This window comes from Suncus etruscus, chromosome 13 (assembly GCF_024139225.1).
Source record: "Suncus etruscus isolate mSunEtr1 chromosome 13, mSunEtr1.pri.cur, whole genome shotgun sequence".
NCBI lineage: Eukaryota > Metazoa > Chordata > Mammalia > Eulipotyphla > Soricidae > Suncus > Suncus etruscus.
The window spans coordinates 81,994,573-82,006,645 of record NC_064860.1 but is presented as its reverse complement, the minus strand read 5'-3'; the positions used below and the strand labels follow the sequence as shown (position 1 = coordinate 82,006,645).

General features: G+C 37.2%; 1 protein-coding gene across 1 annotated transcript in view; it reads left to right on the top strand.

The window, feature by feature from the left end:
- IMPG2 (interphotoreceptor matrix proteoglycan 2) overlaps positions 1–12,073 on the top strand; it is a 77,974-nt gene extending 65,901 nt beyond the window's left edge. Inside the window, exons 14-18 of the mRNA XM_049785643.1 lie at positions 588–807; positions 4,927–5,137; positions 7,237–7,416; positions 10,551–10,770; positions 11,990–12,073. Coding sequence (XP_049641600.1) covers positions 588–807; positions 4,927–5,137; positions 7,237–7,416; positions 10,551–10,770; positions 11,990–12,073 — 915 coding nt within the window. The remainder of the gene's footprint in view (positions 1–587; positions 808–4,926; positions 5,138–7,236; positions 7,417–10,550; positions 10,771–11,989) is intronic.

Sequence of the window (12,073 nt, the reverse complement as noted above, 5' to 3'; positions counted from 1 at the left end):
TGGACATTAGTAGAAGAATATTCTGTCAACCTCTTCCTAGAACCCCTCTCCAACACATAAGATCAGAGATAAGGAAAGCATGAACATTCTATGAACATTCAATTTCTGACAGATTATAAATGGGGTTGCAGCCTAGGATTGGTAGGAAATCACTAGGACAAGTAGATGTTAAGAATGGCAGCTATAAATGTGACTTGAGAGTGTTTTAGTTTAGATATGAAAGTTTGTATTTTATTATTACTGGAAGTGAAGTAAATTTAAGATTTTTTTCTTCTCATTTTATTGTGACACCAATATTTTAGATTCCCATAATGTCTTCACAATTATAATCCTTTAGTTAAACAAAGAATATAGTACAGGAAATCTAAAACTATGAGTTTTATGGGATTCTTCAAGAATACTATAAAAACCTTTGACACTCAAGTAAGTCACAATTAAAACTTTTATTGAGAAACATTTAGAAAACTATAGAGTTCAACTTGGAAGAGTGAGGGAGGGACTCATTCTTGTTTGAATTATTATTTTTTGATGTATTAAATAAAATGTACAAATTTGTCAATAAATTGACCACTTTCCATGTATTGTAGCTAGTTCCCTATCTTCAGTCAAATCTCACGGGATTCCAGAATTTAGAAATCCTGAACTTCAGAAATGGCAGTATTGTGGTGAATAGTCGGATGAAGTTTGCTAAGTCTGTGCCTCCTAATGTCAAGAATGCTGTTTACATGATTCTGGAAGACTTTTGCATCACTGCCTACCAAACCATGAATATGGCTATCGATAAATACTCCCTTGATGTGGAATCAGGTATTGATATTGAATACAATAGCAGTTTCTTCATAGAATCTAGTTTCATGTACTCTGTTATTATGGTGTATTCTACACTGGGCCAGGGAACTCAGTATTTGTAGACTAAAGAACAATATATCAGTTGAATTTTCCACATCTTGACAACTAGTCATATATTTCTGAAATCCCTTGCCCACGTCCTTCTAACTAGCTACTATAATACCACTGTTTGATTTAATGGAATTTTGTCCTCTCTTGAGAAACCGGCTTTACTTTTTCTCATTTTATTTATTATTTATTTTTGGTTTTGGGTGCTACACCCTACAGTGCCCAGAGTGTAGCTTTTTTTTTTTTTTTTTTTTTGGTGCTATATCCTGCAGTGCCCAGCACTATACTGGGAAGTTTCTTCTGTCAATGCTCAGTCATCCATGTGGTGTCGGGGATCAAAAATGGGGTCAGCTACATGCATGACAAGTAACTTAACCATTGTTTCCTCTCCTGTTTCTCTCTATTTTAATAAGCTTACTTCATTACCAAAAAGTCCATTCAAAAGTCAGTACTCTTTTTCTTAAAGGATTATCCACAAGTTTCTATCTGTTTGTCTCCTGTTATAATTTCCACCACTCGATCTGGCTTTCTTTCATTATACCACTGGATTTGCTCTTGTTGTCATAGACAATATATTTGGAATCTTACAATTTTTATATGATTTATTATTTGTATCTATTTTTATTAAATCATATACATATCAATATTATCAATATGTGTCAGTATCTACCTTTTTGTTTTTGGGTTTTGGGCCACACTTAGTGATGCTCAGGGTTTACTACTGACTCTGTGCTCAGAAATTGCTCCTGGCTTGTGGGACTACGTGGGATGCCAGGGATCAAACCTAGGCCCATCCTGGGTCAGCTGCATGCAGGGCAAATACCCTACTGCTGTGCTATCGCTCTGGCCCAATATGTACCATTTTTTGATATTTTAAGTTGTAGTTTAGCTAACATAGTTGCAATAGTGTTAACATCTCACTTGTGATCTACAAAATTATTTCATCATCACGGAAGTGTCCTACAATTTTCTGCTACTTTCTTTTAAAATATGTAATTGTTATAATTTAGACTACATGTTTGCAACAGTGTTAACATTTATGGCTTTGGTGTACTTTAGTTACCTCACCTCAATACCTCCAAATTGCCTCAAACCACCCACAAATGTCCGTATATTAATTCCAGCCTACCTCACTAATCCCACTACCTTCTCCCTTAAAACTTACATTCTTAGTTCTATAAATCAGAATGTAGAATCTAAAATGTAGTTGGATGAATTCCAAAATTATTTGTGATTGGGTTTTAAGACCAATCCCTTCACTAGTGTCCACTTCTCTCCATCAATTAGTCACACTCCTCATCCATTCTACAAGAGGTATTTTGTTTTTTTATCTTTTAGTTTTTTCACTGTGGTTTACAGTATTATTGCTGGTAGGGTTTCATACACAACAATATTTTACCTTTCAGAATCACCTCTTCTTCCTGGTTGAATACTTCCCTCTACTGTATATGTTGCTCCCCCCACCCCCGTCTTAATACCCAGCCCCTAAAATGGCATCTTCCATATTGATACCATTCTTTGTTTCCATTGTCTTTGGACATTCATGATTCCATCACTATATTTCATTATGACCTGCATATTAGAGATAGTTTTGTCTCAGTTTCTCTTCCTCTATCTTCACTCAGCATGATACTCTCCAGTTCCCTCTACATTAAATTACATAATTTTATCTTTTCTTATGAATGAGTAATAGTATTCCATTGTGTACATGAACTATACCTTCCTTATATAGACAATTTCCCTTTTTCCTGTCTTACCCTTTCCCTGTTTATCTGTTCTCCATATTTCATTTTTTCTAATTGAAATACTTTAACAGGTGTCTGATTCAAAAGTCACAGGGTTGGTCTCTAGCTTCTTCCACAACAAATTGAATTTTTTTGTTCACTGTGTTCTAGTCAAACTATTTATTTATATACTATTTTTATTTGTATATTTATTTATTATTACATTCTTGGGCCACACTTAGCTGTGATTAGGATTTACTACTGGTTCTTTACTCAGGGATCCCTCCTGCAAGGCTTTGGGAGACCAAAGAGAGCATCAGAAATTGAACCCAAGTTAGCCACTTGAAGGCAAGTTCCCTACCCATTGTACTTTCTCCAGCCCCCAAAGAAATTTTCTCAGATCCAAAACACTTACCTTTCCCTGCACACAATGTTCCCTTTACCTGAACCTCTTTTTTCTCTTGTTTGACTTTTGCTCTCTCTATGCCTCAGTTCAAATGTCTATTCCTCAAGACTTTCACTGATTTACCCATGATCTAGATTATCATTTGTTTTTTTCTATACCATCATATTTTTGTATGCATATAAAGTTTTATAACAATTGAAGTTTGCTCACTTATGTACCTAGATATCCATGGCTTTTGTCCTAGTTGGACTGTCCACAGGACTGAAAGTGTTTATTTGTTAGAAACTTTCTAGCCAAAAACTGTGTCATGTCATACCCATCGACCATCCTGAAAACACTGTAAATGTGTGGAATAAACTTTTTTTTTGGCAGACTTGGATACAAAGAATACTCTTGGGTTTTCAAAAAATTTTCTTTTTATATATGGAGGACAGTGATTGTGAGTTGGAGTAAAGGTGGAATGTCTAGGTTCATATTTCTCCAGTTTTCTTATCCTTAAGTTGGTTTGGAAACCAGTCCAATTCTTTAATTAGAAATGATGGGAACATTATTTCCTTTGAAATCCTTGAAGGACTATTATTCACTAAAAGTAAGGATGTAGCTGCTCCTCTAATATTCAAATCTCTTTCCAGTCCAGCTCACTAAGATGATTTGTACATTTTTTTCATTGTGGGATAGTAGAAGAAACAATTGATTTTGATTTGGAGGTCTTGACTTTTTATACCCCTTATGCTCTCTCATTTTTCATATATGTGACACAGTTGGACCATTTTATCTGTGTTAAAATGGAATACTATCTGGCCTGTGTATTTCAGAGACTATTTTAAAAAACTAAACACATAGCATTAGGAAATATTTGTCTAGTCATACAAATGCTAGTACTATAGCAAAAAAGTCTTTAAGTTCAGGGGCGTTGTATGCAGTTGATTTGGGTTAGATCCCCGGCCTCCCACAAGATCCCTTGAGCTTGTCAGGAGTAAATTCTGAATGCAGAGTCAGAAGTAAACCCTGAGTGTCGCTGGATGTGGCCCCAAACCAACAACAACAAAAAAGTTCAGTAAACAAACATTTATTTAAACCAGGGGTCTCAAACTCGCGGCCTGCGGGCCGTTTGCGGCCCTCCGCACAACATTTTGTGGCCCTGCCCTAGAGGAATCTTTTTTTGTTTTGTTTTGTTTTAGTTGTTTGGGTCATACCTCCCAATGTTAAAGGCTTACTACTGACTTTGCACTCAATGATCACCCCAACTTTGCCACCTGTGGCCCCCAGGTAAATTGAGTTTGGGACCCCTGATTTAAACTTTATACCTAACTCACATGGCAAGTCATTCAATTTTTTTTTCTTTTTTTTCTTTTTTCTTTTTGGTTTTTGGGTTATACCCAGCAGAGCTCAGGGATGACTCCTGGCTCTATGCTCAGACATCGCTCCTGGCAGGCTCGGGGGACCATATGGGATGCCAGGATTTGAACCACTGTCCTTTTGCATGCAAGGCAAACGCCTTACCTCCATGCTATCTCTTCGGCCCCTCAATTTTTCTTTAATATTCAGATTAATTGACACTAGCCTCCTCAGACACTGTATAGAATTTTTTTATGAGGTTTCCCCTTTTAATATCTATAGGATGACAAAAGAATTGATCTTTTCTTACAGGAGACATATCGAATGGTTCTAAGAAATCCTCTGGGGTCATTCCTTCCTATACTTTGCTGTGAGGTGCAGTGTTTGCATATTTGGGCTTAGATTAGTTTATGGGTCACCAGGGTTGCTCAGTAAATTATTCTATGTCATGTGTTCAGCTTAGGGCCTCTCACATTTTAGGCATGTGCTCTACCATTTGAGCTTTCTAAACTTTCTCTTAATCACTTCATCTCCAGCAAACTGGTTCGTTTGATGTTGTAGGTGATCAAGCCGACCCTTGCAAATTCCAGGCATGTAATGAGTTTTCGGAGTGTTTGGCCAATCCCTGGAGTGGGGAAGCAGAATGCAGATGTTATCCTGGATACCTGAGCGTGGAAGAATTGCCCTGCCAGAGTCTCTGTGATTTGCAACCTGACTTTTGCTTGAATGATGGAAAATGTGACATTATACCCGGCCATGGGGCCATTTGTAGGTATGCTGTAGTTAAGGATTTTGACTTCATAAGGTTATGGGCATATCCTCTGAAGAAAAATAAGGTCTTTATGGTTTTAGGATGTTATAGATGTTATGTTTGGGCAAAGTAAATATTTCTCAGAACACAATGGGATTACTATCTGAAAACTACAATAAGTTGAAAATATTGCTAAATGAAAATGCATTAGTTTATCTGACATAACCTACTTTGAATATACTTACAGTTGAGTGAAATCTTCTAACTCAAATCCAGTTGTATAATAAGGTATTGGTTATATCATTAATTTTTACTACTTGTAGTGAGAAAAGCATAACACCCAAATTTATAATTTAAGGTATGATTTCGAGTTAATGTGTAACAATATTAGAAAAGATCTAGGCTAGCATTTTAAGCCAAAATTCATGGTGTCATCTAGTTTAAAGATAAATTAATGGTTAATGAGTATGTCTGGATTAAACCTAACTTAATAATTATTTTATTTTATACTCTAAGAGTACAGAAGAAAAAGTGTTTAGGTATGTCTAAGAGTAATTGGAGATCTTTTTGTTATGGTTATTATTATTGGTGGTAAGGCAATTGGTGCTCAAATTATCAAAACTTTTATTTTCATAACAGAAAACAAATGTATTTTACTGTTTTGTGTTGTGTTTTTAATGCTTTTGACAGCTTGCAGTCCTTCTGAGCATCCAAAAGTTAGGAAAGCATCTATTTTGATCTTGGAAATTGTCACAAATATACTTTATTTCAGGTACATGATATCTTTTTTTCATTTTAAAGGTATAACCAAAGAAAATGCAACATACAGATGAACAGATTTAGAAACACTACTGTTTCTGGCTAGTCCTCTTATATAAAACGAACATATCAAACTTTCATCCACAAATAGCCATATGGAAAGAATACTAGAGATAAGAAATAAAATAAACAAGATAACGATTTTTGATTTCAGACTGTGCAAATGTTGGTTACAATGGAAGTAAAAGATGAAAGTTATCCAGGCTCTTCTATATGAAAAGAAGATAAAATTTAATTAAAAAAAAAGAAAAAGAAAAAAAATGTGTGTATGGGATAACCAGACTATAATTAGAGTAGCTACCTTATTTAAAAGGTTTAATTCCTTGCTGTGTTATTGCAGATAGTTTTGCACTGGTCTGTGACCATAGGTTTTGACAGATTTCTGTAGTGAGGTGCATATGAGGAGTGGAGATCAAGCTCTAGGAGTCAGCTCTCTTGTAAGCTAATTGTGAACTCTTCCATTTGCTCTTGTTCTTCTTGTACAGAGTTCCCCCATACTTAATTGACCTATTTTTCCTTCAACAAAAAAGTTCAATTAGTGCTCTCCTGAAAATCTACCTTTATAAGGTAAATAAAACTGAACAAACAACCCCTCCCAATTTTACTCATGGCTGTTACTGCCCCACTTGGATCATTCTTGTTTCTCCCAACTCCAAAGGGCATATCAACCACCTGGGTAAACATCGTAAGAATATTAAATAGAGGGACTGGAGCAATAGCAGAGGGGGTAGGGCATTTGCTTTGCCTTGGCATCCGATATGCTCTCCTAAGCCCACAAGGAGTGATTCCTGAGTTCAGAACCAGGAATAACCCATAGCATACCTTGGTGTGGCCCACAAACAAAGACAAAGAATATTAACTAGATTGCATTCTTTTTTTTTTCTTTTTGGTTTTTGGGCCACACCCAGTGTTGCTCAGGGGTTACTCCTGGCTGTCTGCTCAGAAATAGCTCCTGGCAGGTACGGGGGACCATATGGGACACCGCGATTCGCGATTCGAACCAATCACCTTAGGTCCTGGATCAGCTGCTTTCAAGGCAAACGCTGCTGTGCTATCTCTCCGGGCCCTTGATTGCATTCTTTAAGTTTGTTTTGACTTTATTCTACAAATAGTAATGGAAGATTGTTGGTCTGTGCCTGGTATTATATGCAATCTAAAATGATGTGGTCAGATACCTTGTATGTTTACTTTTTTCCCTGACGCTTTGCAAGATCAGCTTTTATTTCTCCACCTGTCTCTAGTCCCAGGTAAAGTTCTACTGATAATTGTCTTCATTTTTGGATGTGGTCCCTTCTTTACAGATGTCGGGTGGGTGAGAACTGGTGGTACCGGGGAGAACACTGTGAGGAACTGGTATCTGAACCCTTGGTCATTGGCATTGCCATCGCCTCCGTGGCAGCGCTGCTCCTCATCATATCTGCTATCATCTTCTTGCTCGTAAAGACTCTTCCAGCTCAGTATATTCGGAGAGAAAGTGAGAAGCTTTCCAGGTAAATAAGGAAAATTGCCCTCTGACGGAATACAATATTCTTCTGGTTCACGCATTTGTTATTTATTATGTGCCAAAATTTCTATAAGAATCTGGGAAATGAGTGCTACATATGATACTTGAACCCGAATAAGAGTGATTCCCAAGTGCAAAACAGGAACACTGCTGGGCATGGTCTTCCCCAAAACTGAGAAATAAAATACTCAATTTTATTTAAAACACCATCCTAAGGCGGTCTACCATAAAAGCCCTAAAAATAAGCCTAGTTGAATCCCCATATCCTAAAGGCCTAGGAGGCTGAGAGCATTTCTGTTAGCATCATAAGCTGTGCTTTCCCTGCTAACATAATCAGCTGTTAACATAAGAGACCCTAGAAGCCCCAGCCTTACTAAGTTCTTCTATTAAATCCCTTGAATTGAACCAGCTATGCTTTCCCAACCATAAAATCAATTATTTTATAGACATTATATTCCCTTCTCATGATTGGCTCAGAACATTTTTATATAACTCTCTCCCTTCCTAAACCGGCTATTTGGCTCTTGTGCACTCACTTCCCCAAATTAACTAATCTGCAGAAAACGGAAACTTCCCAGCTAAGCAGCTCAGAGACACACAATAAAAGTCTCCCCAATACTGTACTAAGCTGGTTTCTCTGAAGGCCTCCACTGAATCAGTCTGACAAGTGCATTCTCTTTCAATAAACCAACTTTGCTTTGCCTAAACCAGTTCATTCACCAACCCAGAACTCAGAGATTGCTCTCCATCAACACCAGCCCCCCAAATTTTCAGAGCCCAATGAAGGAGTGGGGAGGAGTTCTCCTCTGGCTCTATCTCCCCTCACTTTCCACACTCCTCATATCTTCTGGGGCCTGGAGAGAAATGAAAGGCAGTGTCACTAAACAAGAGTGTGGAAACCTCCACAGTCCACAAGCCTTTTCTATTTTTCCTTTTTTCCTCTTTGCTAAAAATCTTTTTATTTCCCAAAAATATACAGGGAAAAACCTATTCTGAAGGCTCTAAGACCATCAATGCCTGCCTGCACAGGTTTTGAATACTATATAAGAACCACTGAGTTTGTACTTTTAAGAGTTGGAGATAATATTTATACCTCAATTAAGATCCTCTTTCAGAACATCTGTATCTCTGTGCAATTTATATATAAAACCTTGTGTATTTACATAAAATGTGTTTATGCATATTTATATATTTATGTGCTGTACATATAGATATAAATCCTTATGCTGCCCAACTTGTTAAATAACACACCCCATGAAAATAGTTCCTGAATTTGTTATTTATCTATGTTTTGGCTTGAGCTTACAATTCTTTCTAAATGCTCAAAAATAGAGTATGAAATTCATGTATCCTAATGTGTAATAATTAAAGAAAAATAAAATTTAAAAATATAAAAATAAAGAATCTGGGAAATGAGGACAGCTATAAAAGTGACTCAAGACACGTCAAATTAAGAATAAATACAAGCAGTAGTGAGAGCACACAAGGGGACTGTGATATGTGATGAATTTATTTATGTATTTTTGACTTCACCTAGTAATGCAGTGGTAACTTCCAAGCTCAGTGCCAGTGCTTGGGAAATCATATGGTGCTGAAGTTAGAACCTAGACTTTCTATATCTTTTTTTAAAATTATATATATATATATATATATATATATATATATATATATATATATATATATATATATATATATATATATATATATATATATTTGTTTTTGTTTTTGGGTCATACCCGGCAGCGCTCAGGGGTTACTCCTGGCTCTATGCTCAGAAATCTCTCCTGGCAGGCTCGGGGGACCATATGGGATGCCGGGATTCAAACCAATGACCTTCTGCATGAAAGGCAAATGCCTTACCTCCATGCTATCTCTCAGGCCCGTTTAATATAATATTTTTATATTTTAATAATATATTTTATTTATCACATAGTTGATGTACTGATCAAAATACAGTTGTTTCGGGAAGACCAAAAGCAACATGATTTTAAAAAATAGAAAATTGAAAGAAAAACTAAAGATATGGGAGAGAAAGAAAAGAAAATATTCAGTAGCAAGTATATTTTTTGAAAATTGTTGAATCACCAATGAACTCATCAAAGCACTAGCAGAAAGTTTAATAGCTTTTATTTTTTGTTAAAGGATGAGGGTTAAAAAAATACAGTAAACACGGTGTGGATGGCAATTGTTGTTTGCATAGGCCCAGCAAAATATGGTGGAAATGGAAGGGAAAAAAGCCTTGGCCTAAATACAAGGAGACCTTACCCCTGAAATTTTCTGGCATAAGATCAACTCAGAGCTCCAGGCATACTAGACTGTTCAACTCCTGATTCATTCTCTGTGATCCTGGTAAAAAAAATTTTTTTTTTGCAGATTCGCTGTTGTTGGTGTCAGGTTTCTATAGTTAAAGATTCTGGTTTCTGTGCATCTTCTTCATCAAAGTCAGGATGATGATGAGCATCCTCTAGTAAAGTTCCACCTAACCACTAGCAGGCAATGTGGAGAGCTCTGCCAGGAATAACCCTGAGCACTGCCGGGGTGGTCCAAGAAAAATCCCTTTAAAATAGGGCTGGAGAGAGAGCACGGAGGTAGAGCATTTGCTTTGCATGCAGAAGGTTGGTGGTTCGAATCTCCGCATCCCATATGGTCCCCTGAGCCTATCAGGAGCGATTTCTGAGCATAGAGCCAGGAGTAGTCCTTGAGAGCCACCGGGTGTGACCCAAAAACCCAACCCCCCCCAAAATACCTTTAAAATAACCAAACAAACCAGATTTTCTGTTTGGATACCCACTAATTAATTTTGCACTCTTGGAATAATGAATTTATATTTGTTTAATGAAATTTTATCTACCAGCAGATGTAGTTACATATCAATATTTATTGAGTGCCAGCTGTGGTAAGTAGAAGTGAAAGAAATGTGGAACAGTTCTGTGGAATTCTCGGTGTGAAATTGAGGAAGCAAGATGATAATAGATGATTGGAATAAATGGGATATATTTCACAATTTTCTCCTTTGTTTCCTGTTCATCTTTTTTTTTTCTTCCCCCAAGAAATCTTGTTCCAGGTAAATATTCTTGAATATCTGAAGAAGGAATTAAATCAACTAAACTTTTATTTTTGTGGTTCTAGGAGGCAACCTGACAGTCTCGCCTCTATTGAAAATGCCATGATGTACGACCCCAGGTATAAAGGTCATATGGCTGGACTTGAGCGTCAAGAGGGACTTTGTCCTTCTCATCCCTTCTCTAGCTATCCAGGTGCAGGCATGATTGGCGATCTGAGCAGGGAGGAAATCAGGCAAATGTACGAGAACAGTGAGCTGTCCAGAGAGGTGGGACATTGCTGCTTTTCTATTGCTTCTTTGTGCTGCAGCTGCTGAGTGAGTTTGTGTGTGTGTGTGTGTGTGTGCGTATGTGCGTGTGTGTGTGTGTGTGTGTGTGTGTGTGTGTGTGCTTCAAGAAAGGATACAAAGCATTTTATGGTGGACTTTACTGCAGTTATATCCCAAAACTGTACAGTCAAGGATGTGTACAATTTTGAGCTATAACTTATTTCCACCAGCAGTTGGAATAAGTTATATGTCTCTCTCTCTTTCTTTCTTTCTTTCTTTCTTTCTTTCTTTCTTTCTTTCTTTCTTTCTTTCTTTCTTTCTTTCTTTCTTTCTTTCTTTCTTTCTTTCTTTCTTTCTTTCTTTCTTTCTTTCTTTCTTTCTTTCTTTTCTTTCTTTCTTCTTTCTTTCTTCTTTCTTTCTTTCTTCTTTCTTTCTTTCTTCTTTCTTCTTTCTTTCTTTCTTTCTTTCTTTCTTTCTGTCTCTTTCTTTCTTCTTTCTTTCTTTCTTTCTTTCTTTCTTTCTTTCTTTCTTTCTTTCTTTCTTTTCCTTTCTTCTTTCTTCTTTCTTTCTTCTTTCTCTCTCTCCTTCCTTCCTTCCTTCCTTCCTTCCTTCCTTCCTTCCTTCCTTCCTTCCTTCCTTCCTTCCTTCCTTCCTTCCTTCTTCCTTCCTTCCTTCCTTCCTTCCTTCCTTCCTTCCTTCCTTCCTTCCTTCCTTCCTTCCTTCCTTCCTTCCTTCCCTCTTCCTCCTTCCTTCCTTCCTTCCTTCCTTCCTTCCTTCCTTCCTTCCTTCCTTCCTTCCTTCCTTCCTTCCTTCCTTCCTTCCTTCCTTCCTTCCTTCCTTCCTTCCTTCCCCTCACCTGGCAAAGCTTAGGAGTTACTTCTGGCTCTGCACCCAGATACTGCCCCTGGCAGGCTCGGGGGACCATACAGGATGCCAAGGATTATGCCCTACCACTGTGCTATCACTCGGGCCCCACATTTTCATTTTTAGCACATGCTTTTCCTCTTTCCTCCCTTCCTAAGAAGTATATGTCAGTTACGTGGTGTAATTTATGGAGTATTTAAAATTTTCACTTCTCTGAAAAGACCATTCCCTCCCCCCAGAGCTATCCCTTGGTTAGCCTATAAAGATATTGTTCTTTATAAAAATGAAAATGTATTTGGAAATGATGTTAAAGCTTTCCCAATGCAATGTATGGCCACTTTTACTTTTCTCAAAGGAAATCCAAGAAAGGATGAGGATTTTGGAACTGTATGCCAATGATCCTGAGTTTGTAGCCTTTGTGAGAGAACATCAAATGTAA